This window comes from Clupea harengus, chromosome 24 (assembly GCF_900700415.2).
Source record: "Clupea harengus chromosome 24, Ch_v2.0.2, whole genome shotgun sequence".
In the NCBI taxonomy this organism is placed as follows: Eukaryota; Metazoa; Chordata; class Actinopteri; order Clupeiformes; family Clupeidae; genus Clupea; species Clupea harengus.
The window spans coordinates 19,258,045-19,280,288 of NC_045175.1; the positions used below are offsets into that span (position 1 = coordinate 19,258,045).

The following is a 22,244-nucleotide window of genomic DNA, read 5'->3' on the forward strand; positions in this document are numbered from 1 at the left end:
TATATGCAGCCTTGAATAGTTGATTTAAAGTCGATTCACTCATTTTGATAAAATGGTGTGTCGGAATAGAATCGTGGATATTACAACACCGTTGGCGCTGATTAATACTGACTTGTTTGCAAACTGATAAATATGAAAAATATTGTACTTTAATAAAACCTGTTGGATTTTCATTTGGGTTCATGGACACAAAACTGCATAAGAGGCCAGTGACTTCATCATCCTGAACATTTCATGTAGAATCAAAATGAATTTGAGGACGTTATAGATACTAGTCTAAGAACTCTAATACCCAGAATGGCAGAACTACAATGCCCAGAATGCTTTGCGGGAAAGTGGGGGATAGTGTCAAGAAAGAGAGGGAAATAGAGGTTATCGTTGTTGCTGGAGATTGAGTAAACATTTTTCTCAGTTCAAACTCGTTTGTTCGTGACTCTTTTACGTACTACTACACCAAGAACCTATTCCCGAAGATATCAAGGTTTACAGTAGCGACCTATAAGTGCCTTACTTAAAAAAAAACTACATATTGAAAAGCTCAGCACGCTTGCCACTTTTTGACCCTTTCAGGCCTCCGTTCTTGCCCCACTCTAAGTGCAGACGTGTACGTGTTCCCAGAGATAAGAAAGTGTCCTAATTCCGACAGAGACCTGAGGGAGAGTTCATGGGGGGTCACGAACGGAGGCCTGAAAGGGTCAAAAAGCCTCAGCAGCAGACCTCTTTGGCCTCTTTGGCCACTCGCAACACACAACATGGGCACCACCTCCCACTGTACAGAAAATGCAGCTTGCTTCCCTGTTGCAGGTATATCCCTACAGATGTCTTGTAGAGAAATGTCTAGATGTAAAGTTCCCCATTCTCACTTCTGTCAGTCTGCCAATCTGCTGTGGCAAGCTTAGGCACAAACAAGGTCAGTACATGCTGATGTGTTCATTTCTTGATTTGTACAGGTGTTTAAATCCCATGAGAGGGTTTGTCATGTGTCATTTGACCTCCATGTTGAGCATAAAAGACGCAGCAGAGACACAGAACAGACTGCATTTTCACCAGATATCAGAGGGACAGATCAACAAACTCTTCACGCTTGTCTACAAAAATGGGGTAAGGAGACATCGGCGGTGAGCCTGTCACCTACTGTGAGTGAGGAAATGGAAAAGGAGAATACAAGAAATTATATTCAATAAATGTGATTTTTTAAATGTTTTAATTATCTTTTTTTATAAAACAATTTACCGTTGCCACTGTCAGTACTGTAGGTGTGTTTTAAGTGTGTTACCTCTTTTACACAAGGCTGTCGTCATTTACAGCTGCTGTGACATGACATCAAATGCATTTGTGTTTGATTTCATTGAGATCCTCCATGCTTCTTCCTCTGGGTAGAACAATGCATCAAACTGTTGTAATGCTCTGATTCAGACAGCTGACTGAATACCTGCCTGTCTGAAATCATGTGGCCTGTTTCCTTATCACTTTTTTTGATCTCACTCCTCCCCAGAAAACAAATGTTTGCACCTCGCGACACGATCATGGTGAGTCCCTGCTGTCTCACCGAAAGGACAAATAACCGTAGGCTATATAGTATAGTATAGTATAGTATAGTATAGTATAGTATAGTACTTATATAGTACATACTAGTGTGTTCAGCTGGTCACAGTGTTTGGTTGTCTTGTCTTGTCTCTATTATGTCACCCATCATCAACCACTGATTGAATTGATTATTTGATGGTTTGACCATTTTATTTCACATTATGTTGATTAAAAGCAAGTGACATGTCAACAAAAGTTTGTAGTTAAAAAAGAGAGACAAAGACAGACACAGAGTGACGAAATAAAATAATAAAACATTTTCTGGAGAAATAGAGGAGGTTACATTCATGGTGGGCCTGGTTACGTTTATTGACATCTTTCATGTGTGTGTTGTATGTCTGTGACTATTGCGTGTGTGTGTGTGTGTTTGTGTGCGTGCGCGTACATGTGTGCGCCTGTATGCGTGTGCGTGTACGTGTACGTGTGTGTGTGTGTGTGTGTGCGTGTGTGTGTGTGCGCGTGCTGTGTACGTTTGTGTGTGTGTGTGTGTGTGCGTGTGTGTGTGTGTGTGTGCGCGTGCGTGTACGTGTGTCTGTGCACGCACGTGTGGGTGTGTGTGTGTGTGTGCGTGTGTGTGTGTGTGTGTGCGCGTGCGTGTACGTGTGTCTGTGCGCGCGCGTGTGGGTGTGTGTGTGTGTGTGTGTGTGTGTGTGCTCTCACAGGTCCTACTTGTTATGCCCCTTCTCTTTGGTGCTTCTCGCTGCTCTTTTCTGCTGTTGCCAGTGGACTGCTCTGATCTCCATGACCACTATCCATCCAAGCCCAGTGGGGTGTACACCATCTTCCCTGGGGGGCCCATCTCCCCCCTGCAGGTCTACTGTGACATGGAGAGCGATGGGGGAGGCTGGACAGTGAGTCATGAGAAATAACAGCATGGTTTGATGAACCTATAAAACAAAGCTCAGTAATCAATATCTATAATTTATATCAGTATTTTTCTGTATCTAAATTATCAATGTTTCTTTTTCCTTCTCATCACCGAATTACCCGCCCCCCGAACACACACACCCCTGTTCTCTCTCTCTCCCCCTCTCACTCTCTCTCTCTCTCCCCCTCTCTCCCTCTCTCTCTCCCCCTCTATCTCTCCCTCTCTCTCTACCCCCTCTCTCCCTCTCTCTCTTTCTCTCTCTCTCTCTCTCTCTATACCTCTCTCCCTCTCTCCCCCCTCTCTCTATCCCTCTCCCTCTCTCCTCTCCCCTCTCTCTGTATCCCTCTATCCCTCTCTTTCCCCTCTCTCTCTATCCCTCTCTCCCTCTCTCTCTCCCTTTCTCCCTATCTCTCCCCCTCTATCTCTATCCCTCACCCTCTCTCTATCTCTCTCCCTCTCCTCCCCTCTCTCTGCCTCCCTCTCTCTCTATCCCTCTCTCCCATCTCCCCCCTCTCTCTCTCTATCCCCCCTCTCTATACCTCTCTCCCCCTCTCTCTCTCCCTCTCTCTCCCTCTCTCTCCCTCTCTCCCGCTCTCTTCCTCTCTCTCTCTCCCTCTCTCCCTCTCTCTCCCCCTTTCCCTCTCCCTCTCTCTCTACCCCCCCACCTCTCTCTCTCTATCCCTCTCCCTCCCCCTCTCTCTCCCCCTCTCTTTCTCTATCCCTCTCTCCCTCTCCCCCCTCTCCCTCTCTCTCTTTCTCTCTCACTCTCTCTATCCCTCTCTCCCTCTATCTCCCCTCTCTCTATCCTCTCCCTCTCTCCCACTCCCCTCTCTCTGTATCCCTCCATCCCTCTCTCTCCCCCCTCTCTCTCTCTCTATCCCTCTCTCCCTCCCCCTCCCCCTCTCTCCCTCTCTCCCTCCCTATCTCTCCCCCTCTCTCTCTATCCCTCTCACCTTCTCTCTATTCCTCTCTCTATCTCTGCCCTCTCTCTCTCTATCCCCCTCTCTCTCTCCCGCTCTCTCTCTCTCCCTCTCTATCCCTCTCCCCTCTCTCTATCCCTCTATCCCCCTTCTCTCTCTCCCCCCTCTCCTTCCCCCTCTTTCTCTATCCTTCTCCCCCTCTCTCTTCCTTTATACCCCCCCTTTTCTATCCCCCCTCTCTCTATCCCTCCCTCTCTCCCTTTCTCTCTCTTCTTCTCTCTCTCTCTCTCTCTCTCTCTCTCTCTCTCTCTCTCTCAGGTGTTCCAGAGGAGGATGGATGGCACTGTGAACTTCTACAGGACCTGGGATCACTACAAGAAGGGCTTTGGGAACAAAGATGGAGAGTACTGGCTGGGTAAGGCTGTTTCAACACACCTCACCTTCCCCTTAAACTACAATAGCTATCTGCCATGTCACCTGGACCTCAATACATTCATGACGTCAGTCCCACCAGATTCTTGCAAGGGTTTGTTGTGATTGTTACGGTAAACAGTAACTTAATTTGCTGCTGGAGTTGTTGTTGCCCTTCCTTGTGCTGAAGAAGTTCACCACATAATGCTTTGGGGCGTGAGACTGTTGATGATTAATGCAGTCAGCATGTCTAACTGTTATCTTTTTGTCTGGGTATATTTCATGTTTGATGCCTTAGTGGAGTCCCACCTACTGTATGTTAACGTACATGTCCACCATCAGTATCAGTGCTAAAGTGATGACCCTCCTCCCGTCTTGGTCGATCTGTGTGGTTGTTTGGCGCTCTGGGAGTCATGCGGTGTACAGAGTCGTGTTAATAAATGGCACTCCCAGGATTGTGTGGTACATGCGATATGGGGCTTGCCCTTAAAGCTAAGATCCTTACGTGTCTGTCTCTATTCTTCCCAGCTAGCTTGCCACAATAAGAGATTGTATGATATCGTGCGTATTTCTTTCTAAATGTTTAAATTGTGGTTGTGAGTGCTAGGACACCTGGGAAATGGAGGAAATGGGCGGAACAAGCAATCATGATTTTTGTTGACCGCTTGTAAACTTATTCAGACTTGCACAGAAGCACCTGCACTTTAGCCTAGTTAATGCCGTCGTGCAGGCTATTTTTCTGGAATTCAAAGTGTAAAAGAAAACAGAAAAAGAAATCGAGCCACTTGTAGCGGACATTGAAAATGTGTATAGCGCATCACCCGACTGAAACTCCCTAGCTTAGCCTCTCGGTGGTTTTATTGCTTATCACCGCCAACACTTTCTTTCCGTCATTCTTTCCTTCTTTCTTTCTTTTAAACTGGAAGTTAAAAACCACCAAGTGGTAAGACAGCCGCAAGGACTTCTTACAATGGATTTAAGCTTGTGGTTTTCTTTGGTTCTTTCATGTTCTTCACTGTCTTGTTTTCTCTCTGGACTGTATGTGTCTGTAGGCCTGGACAACATCGTCCTGCTGACCATGAGGAATAAGAGTGAGCTGAGGGTGGACATGGAGGACTGGGAGGGGGGAAAGGTGTACGCTCAGTACACGTCCTTCTCTGTGGACCCAGAGAGTTTCGGATACACACTGCACCTGGGCAGCTTCATCGATGGAGGAGCAGGTGTGTGTGTGTGTATGTGTGTGTGTGTGTGTGTGTGTGTGTGTGTAAGTGTAAGTGTGTGTAAGTGTGTGTGTGTGTGTGACGTGAGTGTGTGTGTGACAGTGTGAGTGTGACAGTGTGTGAGAGAGAGAGATAGAGAGAGGAATTATGTCGAATTAATAAAAGTAATGTAATGTATGTAAATGTAACGTGTTCTGTGTAACAATAGATTGTCAGTGGTAGGATGGATAATTTGTCTGACGTGGAATATTTGATATCCACAGGTGATAGCATGGATAGGCATGGTGGAATGAAATTCAGCACTTTTGACAAAGACCAGGATGCATCTGGTACCAATTGTGCTAAAAGGCATCTTGGGGGCTTCTGGTATGCTACCTGTCATCATGCCAACCCCAATGGGGTGTACAGGTTGGGGGATGATGCCACACCGGTATATATTGGTGTTGAGTGGTACCATTTTAAAGGTTATAATTACTCCCTGAAGACCATCAGCATGAAGATCAGACCAGTGACCAGTGTCTAATGAGACTCTAGAAAACTACACCTTCTCTCAACAGTCAGAGAGGTTAAATAAGTTTAAAGATTGAGCTCCCCCTCTGGCCTTAAGCCACAGCAGACCAGCAGAATACTTACACTGTGTTTTGTCTGTAATTTTTAAATCTTCATTAAAATACATTTTCTGCATTCAGCCATTGTTTGGTTTCATTCTTAAAGTGCCCACACTAAAATGTGCTTGGTTGTCATTGTGTCATTTTTGGGGAACTTGAAAATTGAGCCCTTCGTTTAAGGTGAGGATGTTTAACACTGCAGTTCAATTTTTTCCCTCAAAGACTTTCATCAATAAATCAATTAAATGTCACTTTTAACAATAAAAAAAACAATTAATGAGAAATAAATAAAACTTCAGGAGATTGTCCAGGGATGAAATGTAACTCAGTAGCCAGCACTTAATTTCTCCCTCATCTCAAATAGTGATAACGTATCATGTTCCTCTTGGACTAAAGCAAAAAGGTCTACAGTGAAGCACAAAGCAGACGTGAGAGTCTCGCCACTCGGCAGCCATCTTGGTATCTCCTCCAGGCAGCTGTTTCAGGCGTGCAAGATCAGGCTCCTATCTAAATTAACGCAGAGAGACCCATGACTTTACTTAGAATGGTCAAACAGACCTCAGAATGTGGATGTCTCTTCATTGAAATGCATTCTCTTGGCCAGGTGCTGCACAGCCTCCTCTCCATTGGTATGTGCCTCTGTGAGTGCACTGGGGGTCAGTAGGTCAGTGAGCATGTGGTGACCCGTTGGTATTATACCGCCCTCTAGTGTCCAAAAGCTTTTCCATCAGTAAATAAACCATACGCCCTCATGAAGGCAGACGGGTTCAATAAGTCAGACAGACATCTTCTCTGGTCAGCTCATGTTTACTTAGTTGTCTCCGCTCTCCAAAAAAGCATGATCACCTGCATTGTAGTGAGCCTAATGTTTGTGGGAAGTTTCTGGCTAAGTAGTTGAGGACAATGTAATGCAAGACAGTGAAATGAATTAAGACAGTGCCGACCTTAGCTTAACGGTAACATTCAAAATCAATCATGTCTGGTCATAATTGGGAATCAAAATAACTCGAAATCAGGCACGGCACAAGATATGCCACAAGCCACACAGTCCGGTAACCGTATGACAACAGCACCGCCCACAATCCAGGAGTAAGGGAAAACAGCAGGTGGTAACGCTTGAGAATAACATAACTACGTCATAATCCTGTCATGGCAGATGTCATATGTTGTCACAAATAAAAATGGGTATAACAATCAATGTCCAGTGATGTAAGAGTATGATGTCACCACGATCGGTAACTGTCATGACTGGATGATGTTTTATTTGGTGTATAGAATTTGGAGAGCTGTCGTGACATTTGCCGATAATGGTAACATGACATTGTGAAATCATAAGACATCAGCTGTCATGATGTGTGTGATATATGCCATGTCATGTTTATAATGGAATACTATTACTATGGATACTAGTTCATCCATTAATCACCCATATCTTAGCTCGTTAGATGATCTGTCACTTATATGCAGCCTTGAATAGTTGATTTAAAGTCGATTCACTCATTTTGATAAAATGGTGTGTCGGAATAGAATCGTGGATATTACAACACCGTTGGCGCTGATTAATACTGACTTGTTTGCAAACTGATAAATATGAAAAATATTGTACTTTAATAAAACCTGTTGGATTTTCATTTGGGTTCATGGACACAAAACTGCATAAGAGGCCAGTGACTTCATCATCCTGAACATTTCATGTAGAATCAAAATGAATTTGAGGACGTTATAGATACTAGTCTAAGAACTCTAATACCCAGAATGGCAGAACTACAATGCCCAGAATGCTTTGCGGGAAAGTGGGGGATAGTGTCAAGAAAGAGAGGGAAATAGAGGTTATCGTTGTTGCTGGAGATTGAGTAAACATTTTTCTCAGTTCAAACTCGTTTGTTCGTGACTCTTTTACGTACTACTACACCAAGAACCTATTCCCGAAGATATCAAGGTTTACAGTAGCGACCTATAAGTGCCTTACTTAAAAAAAAACTACATATTGAAAAGCTCAGCACGCTTGCCACTTTTTGACCCTTTCAGGCCTCCGTTCTTGCCCCACTCTAAGTGCAGACGTGTACGTGTTCCCAGAGATAAGAAAGTGTCCTAATTCCGACAGAGACCTGAGGGAGAGTTCATGGGGGGTCACGAACGGAGGCCTGAAAGGGTCAAAAAGCCTCAGCAGCAGACCTCTTTGGCCTCTTTGAGATGCCACTCGCATCACACAACATGGGCACCACCTCTCACTGTACAGAAAATGCAGCTTGCTTCCCTGTTGCAGGTATATCCCTACAGATGTCTTGTAGAGAAATGTCTAGATGTAAAGTTCCCCATTCTCACTTCTGTCAGTCTGCCAATCTGCTGTGGCAAGCTTAGGCACAAACAAGGTCAGTACATGCTGATGTGTTCATTTCTTGATTTGTACAGGTGTTTAAATCCCATGAGAGGGTTTGTCATGTGTCATTTGACCTCCATGTTGAGCATAAAAGACGCAGCAGAGACACAGAACAGACTGCATTTTCACCAGATATCAGAGGGACAGATCAACAAACTCTTCACGCTTGTCTACAAAAATGGGGTAAGGAGACATCGGCGGTGATCCTGTCACATACTTTGAGCAAGGAAATGGAAAAGGAGAATACAAGAAATTATATTCAATAAATGTGATTTTTTAAATGTTTTAATTATCTTTTTTTATAAAACAATTTACCGTTGCCACTGTCAGTACTGTAAGTGTGTTTTAAGTGTGTTACCTCTTTTACACAAGGCTGTCGTCATTTACAGCTATTGTGACATGACATCAAATGCATTTGTGTTTGATTTCATTGAGATCCTCCATGCTTCTTCCTCTGGGTAGAACAATGCATCAAACTGTTGTAATGCTCTGATTCAGACAGCTGACTGCAATGAATACTTGCCTGTCTGAAAGCATGTGGACTGTTTCCTTATCACTTTTTTTTTTGATCTCACTCCTCCCCAGAAAACAAATGTTTGCACTTCGCGACGCGATCATGGTGAGTCCCTGCTGTCTCACCAAAAGGACAAATAACCGTAGGCTATATAGTATAGTATAGTATAGTATAGTATAGTACTTATATAGTACATACTAGTGTGTTCAGCTGGTCACAGTGTTTGGTTGTCTTGTCTTGTCTCTATTATGTCACCCATCATCAACCACTGATTGAATTGATTATTTGATGGTTTGACCATTTTATTTCACATTATGTTGATTAAAAGCAAGTGACATGTCAACAAAAGTTTGTAGTTAAAAAAGAGAGACAAAGACAGACACAGAGTGACGTAATAAAATAATAAAACATTTTCTGGAGAAATAGGGGAGGTTACATTCATGGTGGACCTGGATACGTTTATTGACATCTTTCATCTGTGTGTTGTATGTCTGTGACTATTGCGTGTGTGTGTGTGTGTGTGTGTTTGTGTGCGTGCGCGTACATGTGTGCGTCTGTATGCGTGTGCGTGTGCGTGTGGGTGTGTGTGTGTGTGTGTGCGTGTGTGTGTGTGTGTGTGCGCGTGCGTGTACGTGTGTGTGTGTGTGTGTGTGTGTGTGCGTGTGTGTGTGTGTGTGTGTGTGTGTGTGTGTGTGTGTGCGCGTGCGTGTACGTGTGTCTGTGCGCGCGCGTGTGGGTGTGGGTGTGTGCGCGTGCGTGTACGTGTGTGTGTGTGTGTGTGTGTGCGTGTGTGTGTGTGTGTGCGTGTGCGTGTGGGTGTGTGTGTGTGTGTGTGCGTGTGTGTGTGTGTGTGTGTGTGTGTGTGTGTGTGTGTGTGTGTGTGTGCTCTCACAGGTCCTACTTGTTATGCCCCTTCTCTTTGGTGCTTCTCGCTGCTCTTTTCTGCTGTTGCCAGTGGACTGCTCTGATCTCCATGACCACTATCCATCCAAGCCCAGTGGGGTGTACACCATCTTCCCTGGGGGGCCCATCTCCCCCCTGCAGGTCTACTGTGACATGGAGAGCGATGGGGGAGGCTGGACAGTGAGTCATGAGAAATAACAGCATGGTTTGATGAACCTATAAAACAAAGCTCAGTAATCAATATCTATAATTTATATCAGTATTTTTCGGTATCTAAATTATCAATGTTTCTTTTTCCTTCTCATCACCGAATTACCCGCCCCCCGAACACACACACCCCTGTTCTCTCTCTCTCCCCCTCTCACCTCTCTCTCCCTCTCCCCCTCTCTCCCTCTCTCTCTCCCCCTCTATCTCTCCCTCTCTCTCTACCCCCTCTCTCCCTCTCTCTCTTTCTCTCTCTCTCTCTCTCTATACCTCTCTCCCTCTCTCCCCCCTCTCTCTATCCCTCTCCCCTCTCTCTGTATCCCTCTATCCCTCTCTTTCCCCTCTCTCTCTATCCCTCTCTCCCTCTCTCTCTCCCTTTCTCCCTATCTCTCCCCCTCTATTTCTATCCCTCACCCTCTCTCTCTCTCTCCCTCTCCTCCCCTCTCTCTGCCTCCCTCTCTCTCTATCCCTCTCTCCATCTCCCCCCTCTCTCTCTCTATCCCCCCTCTCTATACCTCTCTCCCCCTCTCTCTCTCCCTCTCTATCCCTCTTCCCCCTCTCTTTCCCTTTATCCCCCTCTCTCTCTCCCCCTTTCCCTCTCCCTCTCTCTCTACCCCCCCACCTCTCTCTCTCTATCCCTCTCTCCCTCCCCCTCTCTCTCCCCCTCTCTTTCTCTATCCCTCTCTCCCTCTCCCCCCTCTCCCTCTCTCTCTTTCTCTCTCACTCTCTCTATCCCTCTCTCCCTCTATCTCCCCCTCTCTCTATTCCTCTCCCTCTCTCCCACTCCCCCTCTCTCTGTATCCCTCCATCCCTCTCTCTCCCCCCTCTCTCTCTCTCTATCCCTCTCTCCCTCCCCCTCCCCCTCTCTCCCTCTCTCCCTCCCTATCTCTCCCCCTCTCTCTCTATCCCTCTCACCTTCTCTCTATCCCTCTCTCTATCTCCGCCCTCTCTCTCTCTATCCCCCTCTCTCTCTCCCGCTCTCTCTCTCTCCCTCTCTATCCCTCTCCCCTCTCTCTATCCCTCTATCCCCCTTCTCTCTCTCCCCCCTCTCCTTCCCCCTCTTTCTCTATCCTTCTCCCCCTCTCTCTTCCTTTCTACCCCCCCTTTTCTATCCCCCCCTCTCTCTATCCCTCCCTCTCTCCCTTTCTCTCTCTTTTTCTCTCTCTCTCTCTCTCTCTCTCTCTCTCTCTCTCTCTCTCTCTCTCAGGTGTTCCAGAGGAGGATGGATGGCACTGTGAACTTCTTCAGGACCTGGGATCACTACAAGAAGGGCTTTGGGAACAAAGATGGAGAGTACTGGCTGGGTAAGGCTGTTTCAACACACCTCACCTTCCCCTTAAACTACAATAGCTATCTGCCATGTCACCTGGACCTCAATACATTCATGACGTCAGTCCCACCAGATTCTTGCAAGGGTTTGTTGTGATTGTTACGGCAAACAGTAACTTAATTTGCTGCTGGAGTTGTTGCCCTTCCTTGTGCTGAAGAAGTTCACCACATAATGCTTTGGGGCGTGGGACTGTTGATGATTAATGCAGTCAGCATGTCTAACTGTTATCTTTTTGTCTGGGTATATTTCATGTTTGATGCCTTAGTGGAGTCCCACCTACTGTATGTTAACGTACATGTCCACCATCAGTATCAGTGCTAAAGTGATGACCCTCCTCCCGTCTTGGTCGATCTGTGTGGTTGTTTGGCGCTCTGGGAGTCGTGCGGTGTACAGAGTCGTGTTAATAAATGGCACTCCCAGGATTGTGTGGTACATGCGATATGGGGCTTGCCCTTAAAGCTAAGATCCTTACGTGTCTGTCTCTATTCTTCCCAGCTAGCTTGCCACAATAAGAGATTGTATGATATCGTGCGTATTTCTTTCTAAATGTTTAAATTGTGGTTGTGAGTGCTAGGACACCTGGGAAATGGAGGAAATGGGTGGAACAAGCAATCATGATTTTAGTTGACCGCTTGTAAACTTATGCAGACTTGCACAGAAGCACCTGCACTTTAGCCTAGTTAATGCCGTCGTGCAGGCTATTTTTCTGGAATTCAAAGTGTAAAAGAAAACAGAAAAAGAAATCGAGCCACTTGTAGCGGACATTGAAAATGTGTATAGCGCATCACCCGACTGAAACTCCTTAGCTTAGCCTCTCGGTGGTTTTATTGCTTATCACCGCCAACACTTTCTTTCCTTCTTTCTTTCCTTCTTTCTTTCTTTTAAACTGGAAGTTAAAAACCACCAAGTGGTAAGACAGCCGCAAGGACTTCTTACAATGGATTTAAGCTTGTGGTTTTCTTTGGTTCTTTCATGTTCTTCACTGTCTTGTTTTCTCTCTGGACTGTATGTGTCTGTAGGCCTGGACAACATCGTCCTGCTGACCATGAGGAATAAGAGTGAGCTGAGGGTGGACATGGAGGACTGGGAGGGGGGAAAGGTGTACGCTCAGTACACGTCCTTCTCTGTGGACCCAGAGAGTTTCGGATACACACTGAACCTGGGCAGCTTCATCGATGGAGGAGCAGGTGAGTGTGTGTGTGTGAGTGTGTGTGTGTGTGTGTGTTTGTGTGTGTGTGTGTTTGTGTGTGTAAGTGTAAGTGTGTGTAAGTGTGTGTGTGTGTGTGACGTGAGTGTGTGTGTGACAGTGTGAGTGTGACAGTGTGTGAGAGAGAGAGATAGAGAGAGGAATTATGTCGAATTAATAAAAGTAATGTAATGTATGTAAATGTAACGTGTTCTGTGTAACAATAGATTGTCATTGGTAGGGTGGATAATTTGTCTCACGTGGAATATTTGATGTCCACAGGTGATAGCCTGAATCACCACGCTGGAAGGAAGTTCAGCACTTTTGACAAAGACCAGGATGCATCTGGTGCCAATTGTGCTAAAAATCATCTTGGGGGCTTCTGGTATGGTGCCTGTCATCATGCCAACCCCAATGGGGTGTACAGGTTGGGGGCTGATGCCACACCGTTATATATTGGTGTTGAGTGGTACCATTTTAAAGGTTTTAATTACTCCCTGAAGAACTTCAGCATGAAGATCAGACCAGTGACTAGTGTCTGATGAGACTCAGATAACTACACCTTCTCTCAACAGTCAGAGAGGTTAAATATGTTTGAAGATTGAGCTCCCCCTCTGGCCTTAAGCCACAGCAGACCAGATCAGGTCAGATCAGAATACCTATGCTGTGTTTTGTCTGTAATTTTTAAATCTTCATTAAAATAAATTTTCTGCATTCAGCCATTGTTTGGTTTCATTCTTAAAGTGCACACACTAAGATGTGCTTGGTTGTCATTGTGTCATTTTTGGGGAACTTGAAAATTGAGCCCTTTGTTTAAGGCGAGGATGTTTAACACAGCAGTTCATTTTTTTCCCCTCAAAGACTTTTAGCAATAGATGAATAAAATGTCACTTTTAACAATAAAAAAACTAATTCATGATAAATAAATAAAACTTCAGGAGATTGGCCATGCATGAAATGTACCTGAGCAGCCAGCACCTAATTTCTCCCTCATCTCAAATAGTGATAACGTATCAGGTTCCAGGTGAACTAAAGCAAAAAGGTATACAGTGAAGCACAAAGTAGACGTGAGAGTCTCGCCACTCGGCAGCCATCTTGGTATCTCCTCCAGGCAGCTGTTTCAGGCGTGCAAGATCAGGCTCCTATCTAAATTAACGCAGAGATACCCATGACTTTACTTAGAATGGTCAAACAGACCTCAGAATGTGGACGTCTCTTCATTGAAATGCATTCTCTTGGCCAGGTGCTGCACAGCCTCCTCTCCAGTGATATGTGCCTCTGTGAGTGCACTGGGGGTCAGTGAACTTGTGGTGACTCGTTGGTATTATACCGCCCCTAGTGTCCAAAAGCTATTCCATCAGTAAATAAACCATACGCCCTCATGAAGGCACTTGGGTTCAATAAGTCAGTCAGACATCTTCTCTGGGGGGTATTCGTCGTAGCTCGCTAAACGGTTTAGCGAGCTAATTTTCAGGCTAAGATAAAAAACGCCCCTCTTTTTGGTTCGTGGAAGCAACTTTTGATAAATCACCATAGTTACACATCGATTAGCACTAACCTGCTCCATGGCAGGCTAACGTAAGTGTAGCTGGATAAGCTTGCCACACCCCCGGAAAAAGGAGGGATCCCATTGACCAAGGACTGATATTAGAGTTAGATTAGCGGAGGGAGAGAGTTCTTTGCGATCGCCAAGATCCATTATTCTTGTATGAGCGCTACCGATTCAGCCGACAAGGAATCATTAATTTACAAGACCTTCTCGAGTCATTTATTGCAAACACCACATTGACTGTCTTGCGCTTTTTTGCGAGTGGTACATTTTTGTAGTGTCGGTGATGCGGAGAACAAAGCACTCATAATTATATGAGTGTTATTAGTACACCATAGTATATCATTATTGTAGAAAATGATTACGGTGGACTCATGATAAGAATAGAGAGAAATACAGACAATTTATTTTCACTGCTTCAATTTAGTCATTTAACAGACGCTTTTATTCAAAGCGACTTCCAAGGAAATGTAAAACTACATCGAGGAAGGAGATGAGGGGATTTGAACTAGCAACCATGCAGATGCAACCTCTGTACCAGCTGACACTTGGCGTCAGGTATTCATACATAGATATCACCGTATAAACATCCCAACACACCTTGCTCTCACAGCGGTGGTGGTGTTGAATTTTGCCATGATTATGATCTTGTATTCTTCATAAGCGTTCATGTTCATCTCCTACTTGCCAGCGGAGAAAAAAAGAGCCCTTTTCTTTGAGTTTAGAACCATTATACCGTTAGAAAATCATGGTTTTGGTGATCGACCTTTCCTGCCTTTTGAAGTAGGACGTGCACGCGCAAATGCCATGATAACTTTAGCCTGCTTGAAATTAACCACATGATTAGGATGCGGGTCAGCCGTTAACGAACCGATATTTGCTGTTCTCAATCAGCTCGCTAATCTTAACGGGCTAAAAGGCCAATTGATTAACTTAGCTTCAATCCTACGACGAACGTACCCCTGGTCAGCTCATGTTTACTTAGTTGTCCCCGTTCTCCAAAAAAGCGTGATCACATGCTCATAGTGAGCCTGTCAGGATTGTGCTCTGTCTTTGTTTTGTGTTTCCTTGTTCCCGCCATGTGCTTTCCCGTGTTTGTTTGTTCATGCCATGTGCTTCTTTGTTGTCATCTTGAGCTCCGCCCCCACCTGCCTTCTGTCACGCCTGCTTTGTTAATTACCCTGTTGGTTTGCCTGATTGGTTTCTCCTGCTTCTTGTTAAATCCCCTTGTTTAGTTCATCTGTGTTCTATTATGTGTTTCCCCCTTTTGGTATTTAAGTTAAGTCTGTCTTGTGTTTCGTGTTGGTTCGTCAGTCTAAGTATGGTGAGGGATTCTGAGTCCTGTCAACCTGTATTCTTTCCCGTATTCTTGCTCTGCCTTGCTTCTGTGTTTTTTTGCTCTGCCCGTTTTTGGACTCCTAACTTGGGGGTCTTCTGTGTTTTGGGATTTTTAGTTTGCCTGGATCTTTTGCGTGTTTAACATTTTTGGAAAATAAACCCTGAACTCTTTGCATCTGGTCTGGGATTGGGTCCTTTCCTGCAAACCCCTGACAGACCCTAAAAGGTCACTTTTAACAATAAAAATAAAAACAATTCAAGAGAAATAAATGGTCAAACAGACCTCAGAACTTTTATTTTCCCCTCATAGACTTTCAGCAATGAATAAATAAAATGTCACTTCTAACAATAATAATAAAAAAAAAAATCATGATAAATAAATAAAACTTCAGGAGATTGACCAGGGATGAAATGTAACTGAGCAGCCAGCTCTTAATGTGTTCCTCATCTCATAGTGATAACGTATCATGTTCCACGTTCGACTAAAGCAAAAAGGTCAGGCGTTCAAGATCAGGCTCCTATCTAAACTAACACAGAGAGACCCATGACTTTACTTAGAATGGTCAAACAGACCTCAGAATGTGGATCTCTTCATTGTAATGCATTCTCTTGGCCAGGTGCTGCACAGCCTCCTCTCCAGTGATATGTGTCTCTGTGAGTGCACTGGGGGTCAGTAGGTCAGTGAACATGTGGTGACCCGTTGGTATTATACCGCCCTCTAGTGTCCAAAAGCTATTCCATCAGTAAATAAACCATACGCCCTCATGAAGGCAGACGGGTGCAATAAGTCAGACAGACATCTTCTCTGGTCAGCTCATATTTACTTAGTTGTCTCCGCTCTCCAAAAAAGCTCGATCATATGCATTGTAGTGAGCCTAATGTTGGTGGGAAGTTTCTGGCTAAGTAGTCGAGGACAATGTAATGCAAGACAGTGGAATGAATTAAGACAGTGCCGAGCTTAGCCTAACAGTAACATTCCAAATCAATCATCTCTCAATCACAGTGCAATGTGAATGAGCAATGTGCAATGTGCAATGTAATGTGTGTTAATGTAACACAGACTTGGGGTGTGGGATAAGAGTCCAGGTCAGGTGGGGGTCCCGGGCCTTGTTAATAAGGCCAACTGCAGCCGGGAAGAAGCTGGTTTTGTGGCGTGAGGTTTTGGTCCTGATGGACCGCATCCTCCTGACGGAGGGAAGAACCTCAAAGAGTTTGTGACACGGGTGGGAGGTATCGGCCACAATCTTACCTGCCTGCCTCAGGACCATTGAGCTCATCCCTTGTCTTAATAGTTTCACTTAAAATATAGTTCAATTCAGAATTTGAGCACAGTTCAAACTCCCTGTGACAGACAGGGACAGGGTCTCTGTGTGTGTGTGTGTGTGTGTATGTCCCAAGGCACTTAAGATCATAGGTGTGTGTGTGTGTGTGTCCCAAGGCACTTAACATCATAGGTGACACGGAAAAGACCCTTTTACATGAACAAGAGGAATCCTTGAGCAGAAGATCATACAGTGGGCCCCTTCACCAGAACAGAGTTGAAAAGCAAGCTGTAAAATAGGGGATATGTGAAGGAATCCCAAAAGGAGCTGTATGACTGATTACTGAAATAGGTGACAATCGCCACAGGTTTGTCCGGTTAGAACATGAATGGATGCCAAAGTCCCAATGATGACGGATGAACTGTATTTATTTCCACACACACACTTGCGACATTGAATGTTGACCGTGAATATAATTATCCTTGTAAGGAACTTATATTCAACTGGATGATAATGAATGATTGAAGACCGTGATTGAGTTATCCGTGAAATGACTGATACAATGATCCGTGGTTTCTATGGAATGACATGAATAACAGATATAGAAATATTAACAATTAAATACGATAAAGATGAAACAGTATATACAACAGTGATTATGACGGTAATGATATGAATACGGATCTGTCCCTTTAATACCGTGCCGTGTAACGGTGAACATTCCATTATCTCCGTTACCAACATTAACTCGTTGAAGTAGCAGTAACGGAGTGAAATACAAATGATACAGATGAAATTGATAACAGGAACTAACTGATACTAGCTACAATGATACTGACATACTAAATCACTAAATGACACATATAACAAACACTCACCTTCTCAATGACGCACGGCATGAATGATCGCGAATGTCTGATCGAATTGTCCAACTACTTGACGCTCCTCTCCAGCTTCTCTTGACCCACAGCTGGCCAGAGGTGGGTTAAGCTTATATAGAGGTGAGAGGGGGAATGAGAGGACATGATCTGGAGGGGGACCTTGAAACTGTCTTGAAACTGTCTTGAGTTGACCAAATGGTCAGTAAAATTCCACTGTTCACGAGCCCCACGGAATCCTGGGATCAACTGATTGGGTGACCTCCCAATAGACCCCAAGACCCCGCATGGCCCGCACAGTGGGGTGCACAGCTGGATGCAGCTGGTGGAAGCAGCCGTTTTAACATCCATAGTGGAAACCACAGCTTTATACAGTTTATTAGACTATGTTCATATCAAGTCTTGACTATGTCAAGTCAAATCAAATATCATGAAGCTCAATATCAGATGAAGTCAAATCAAATCTCACATAGCTCAAAATCAAATAGCTGAAGATCAAATAGTTGAAGACACTGAGGAGGTTCAGACTGCGTGTCACACACACACACACACACACACAGACTGCGTGTCACACACACACACACACAGACTGCGTGTCACTGTGTCGTAGACCTATTTGCTCCCTTTTGCCCCTATTTGCTGTTTGAGGTTTGCTGTCCTTGGGAGTTAAGTGCCATTGCCTAACCCTGAAAAGCCCCAGAGCATACACACACACACACACACACACACACACACTCACACACTCACACACTGTGTGTGTTTGTTTGTCCCAAGGCACTTAACATCATAGGTGTGTGTGTGTGTGCGTGTCCCAAGGTATTTAACATCATAGGTGTGTGTGTGTGTGTGTGCGTGTGTGCGTGCGTGCGTGCGTGCGTGCGTGCGTGCGTGCGTGCTTGCGTGTGTGTGTGTCCCAAGGCACTTAACATCATAGGTGACACGGAAAAGACCCTTTTACATGAACAAGAGGAATCCTTGAGCAGAACCCATATCATACAGTGGGCCCCTTCACCAGAACAGAGTTGAAAAGCACGCTGTAAAATAGGGGATATGTGAAGGAATCCCAAAAGGAGCTGTATGACTGATTACTGAAATAGGTGACAATCGCCACAGGTTTGTCCGGTTAGAACATGAATGGATGCCAAAGTCCCAATGATGACGGATGAACTGTATTTATTTCCACACACACACTTGCGACATTGAATGTTGACCGTGAATATAATTATCCTTGTAAGGAACTTATATTCAACTGGATGATAATGAATGATTGAAGACCGTGATTGAGTTATCCGTGAAATGACTGATACAATGATCCGTGGTTTCTATGGAATGACATGAATAACAGATATAGAAATATTAACAATTAAATACGATAAAGATGAAACAGTATATACAACAGTGATTATGACGGTAATGATATAAATACGGATCTGTCCCTTTAATACCGTGCCGTGTAACGGTGAACATTCCATTATCTCCGTTACCAACATTAACTCGTTGAAGTAGCAGTAACGGAGTGAAATACAAATGATACAGATGAAATTGATACCAGGAACTAACTGATACTAGCTACAATGATACTGACATACTAAATCACTAAATGACACATATAACAAACACTCACCTTCTCAATGACGCACGGCATGAATGATCGCGAATGTCTGATCGAATTGTCCAACTACTTGACGCTCCTCTCCAGCTTCTCTTGACCCACAGCTGGCCAGAGGTGGGTTAAGCTTATATAGAGGTGAGAGGGGGAATGAGAGGACATGATCTGGAGGGGGACCTTGAAACTGTCTTGAAACTGTCTTGAGTTGACCAAATGGTCAGTAAAATTCCACTGTTCACGAGCCCCACGGAATCCTGGGATCAACTGATTGGGTGACCTCCCAATAGACCCCAAGACCCCGCATGGCCCGCACAGTGGGGTGCACAGCTGGATGCAGCTGGTGGAAGCAGCCGTTTTAACATCCATAGTGGAAACCACAGCTTTATACAGTTTATTAGACTATGTTCATATCAAGTCTTGACTATGTCAAGTCAAATCAAATATCATGAAGCTCAATATCAGATGAAGTCAAATCAAATCTCACATAGCTCAAAATCAAATAGCTGAAGATCAAATAGTTGAAGACACTGAGGAGGTTCAGACTGCGTGTCACACACACACACACACAGACTGCGTGTCACACACACACACACACAGACTGCGTGTCACTGTGTCGTAGACCTATTTGCTCCCTTTTGCCCCTATTTGCTGTTTGAGGTTTGCTGTCCCTGGGAGTTCAGTGCCATTGCCTAACCCTGAAAAGCCCCAGAGCATACACACACACACACACACACACACACACACACACACACACACACACACACACACACACACACACACACACACACACACACACACACACGCCCTCAGTCAAATATTGGTCTTGACTCAGCTTCGCTTCTTGCCTGATGTTTGCTGTCTAACACTTCTATGTTGTGATCCTGGATAGTACACAGTTGAGGCAATCAGGGAAAAAGAGGTGGCGAAATTCCGTAAAATTTCCTCAGACGCCCACTCACTATCTGTGTTATAAAACATCATTCCCTCTCTACTCTGAAGGCAACAGGCTCTCCTCCTTCATCAACTAACCGGCAAGTCTTTCTTTAGTTTTACCATAGATACAGTTTGTATTTAAATATAATCTTTCTTTGGTTTGTAGATATAGTTTTTATTTAAAAGTAGTCTTTCTTCGGTATTGACATAGATACAGTTTGTGTTTAATAGTAGTCTTTCTTCGGTGTTAACATAGATACAGTTTGTATTTAAATGTAGTCTGAAATATTGTTTCGGTTTTGCATGGCCACTTTTCACACCTGTACTTTCCTTACAACCCTTGTAGTAATTTTTGATACGATGTTATATTTAAAAGCATGAATTTTTTGAGTATTAACCTTTAAAATGTAAGAGTAACAAAATGTTCATACTCTGGGTTGTCATAACACCCAATTGTATTCTATGTCTCACAGGATATCTATAGGGGAATCACTCATAAACACTCAATTCTATTCTATATCTCACATCTATAGGGGAATCACGCAACAGCATCATGGTGAGTCCATGTGATTTTGTCTAAATGACTCCAAGTTGTTCTTCTAAAGAGACGATGAAGGAGTTATTATCTTCATTCAGTTTTTTTCAAAAGTTTTGACTGTCAACGTCATGACAAATTAAAATGAAAAATGAATATATATATATAAATAAATATATATATATATATATATATATATATTACAGATATTTGGAAGTGATTATGTTTTTTACATGTACTCTCAAAATGTCATGCTGCAAGTACATATTTTATGGGCAAAACAACTTTGATCATAAATAAGGACTGGTTGACATAACTCTCTGACTCTCCCTCTCTGGCCACCAGATTTGCTGGATCATTGCTCTAGTGCTCCCCCTGGTGGTCAACTCTGATCCGCTGTTTCCGGTCAACTGCGAGGACATCTTCAACAGCGGCCACGAACTCAGCGGCGTTTACACCATATACCCCATGGGACACAGCGTGCCTGTGCAGGCCTACTGCGACATGGGCTGCGAGGACATCCACGACGAGGGCAGATGGACCGTGAGTGAAGGGAGGCCGACCGCATTTCCCTTTCTGTTGATGCATTTAGCACACGGCCTTCTCCAATCAAATCCTTCCCCTCTCCATTTATGCATTTCAGTCAAGACCAGTTATCACATACAATTATCTTTGGTCCTTTTTAATGTATTTTTTGCCCTCACAAAGGTATTGTTAATAGAAACTACCTCTGTCTTTTACCTACGCCCCCAACACCTTGCTCCTTATTCCATAGTTATATAACACATAGGCTGGGCATAGAGATGTTTCTGTTGAGGAAGAAGATGGGACTTGATATGAAGGGTCTTGTTCTCTGTTTTGCAGGTGATCCAGAGGAGAATGGATGGCACTGTGAACTTCTACAGGCCCTGGAATCAGTACAAGGCAGGGTTTGGGAACACGGATGGAGAGCACTGGCTAGGTCAGACACACACAGACTCACACGCACACACACGCACACACACGCACACACACGCACACACTCACACGCACACACACACACACACACACACACACACACACACACACACACACAAACAAACACACACCATCCTATTCTCACCCTGTATCTCTGTCATATGTGAATGTTCAGGACTGGAGTGGCTCCACCTGCTCACCAGTAAGAAGAAGTACGAGCTGAGAGTGGACATGGAGGACTTTGAGGGGGGGAAAGTCCACGCCCAGTACTCCTCCTTCTCTGTTGCTTCGGAGGCCGAAGGCTACCAACTAGGCGTGTCTGGATACATAGACGGGGGAGCAGGTAGGGATGGGCACACACACACACACACACACACACACACTCACACATACATACATACAGACACACACACACACACACACACACACACACACACACACACACACACACACACACACACACACAAAGAGAGAGAGAGACACACACACATACTGTATGTACAAAACTACAAACAAAAAGGGTTTTGGTTTTTCCCAACACAAAGCTAATCCGGTCAAATCAATGACATTCCAAAATCAGCTTCAACCAGATTTTATTTAAAAATCTAGAATCAGTTTAATCTCTAAGAAAATAAGCAACACTCGAAACTATATCTGCAGTTCTGTGTTCCATCCACCAGGGGATGCCCTCATTCATCACAACGGGAGGAAGTTCACCACCTTCGACCGAGACCAGGATCTGTCCTCCTCTGAGAACTGCGCTCTGTTGTACTTCGGGGCCTTCTGGTACAACAACTGTCACCACGCCAACCTCAACGGGCTCTACATGTGGGGTGCCCACAGTCGCTATGGCTACGGGGTCATCTGGAACCAGTGGAAAGGGTTCCACTACTCCCTGAAATCCATCACGATGAAGATAAGACCAGTGTCTTAGTGATGATGATGATGATGATGATGAATGGATGGTGATTATGATGATGATGATTGGATGGTGATTATGATGATGATGATGATGGTGAAGATGATGATGATAATTATGAATGGATGATGAT

The 22,244-nt window shown here is 44.4% G+C and overlaps 3 protein-coding genes and 1 long non-coding RNA gene across 4 annotated transcripts; all 4 read left to right on the plus strand.

Annotated features, from left to right (window-relative positions):
* The first annotated feature begins 950 nt into the window (after positions 1-950).
* LOC116219215 (microfibril-associated glycoprotein 4-like) lies at positions 951-5,694 on the plus strand. Its single transcript, XM_031562325.1, has 6 exons — positions 951-1,101; positions 1,496-1,529; positions 2,250-2,438; positions 3,694-3,790; positions 4,839-5,006; positions 5,270-5,694. Exons 1-6 carry the CDS (start codon positions 1,097-1,099, stop codon positions 5,527-5,529), a joined length of 753 nt encoding a protein of 250 aa, XP_031418185.1. The 5' UTR covers positions 951-1,096; the 3' UTR covers positions 5,530-5,694.
* A 2,126-nt stretch (positions 5,695-7,820) lies between these two features.
* On the plus strand, positions 7,821-8,615 carry LOC116219216. The gene is made up of 3 exons (XR_004163123.1): positions 7,821-7,880; positions 8,027-8,177; positions 8,580-8,615. It is a non-coding gene; the product is annotated as an uncharacterized LOC116219216 (long non-coding RNA).
* A 769-nt stretch (positions 8,616-9,384) lies between these two features.
* Positions 9,385-12,849, plus strand: LOC116219123 (microfibril-associated glycoprotein 4-like; the record flags this gene model as incomplete). Its single annotated transcript, XM_031562091.1, has 4 exons — positions 9,385-9,591; positions 10,823-10,919; positions 11,965-12,132; positions 12,414-12,849. Coding segments are annotated over 4 exons (732 nt in total), but the record flags the coding sequence as incomplete, so codon positions are not given.
* A 7,375-nt stretch (positions 12,850-20,224) lies between these two features.
* Positions 20,225-22,244, plus strand: LOC105905293 (microfibril-associated glycoprotein 4-like). The gene is made up of 6 exons (XM_031562326.1): positions 20,225-20,256; positions 20,581-20,778; positions 21,100-21,196; positions 21,368-21,535; positions 21,873-22,143; positions 22,214-22,244. The coding sequence occupies exons 1-5, from the start codon at positions 20,254-20,256 to the stop codon at positions 22,124-22,126; spliced, it is 720 nt and encodes a 239-aa protein (XP_031418186.1). The 5' UTR covers positions 20,225-20,253; the 3' UTR covers positions 22,127-22,143; positions 22,214-22,244.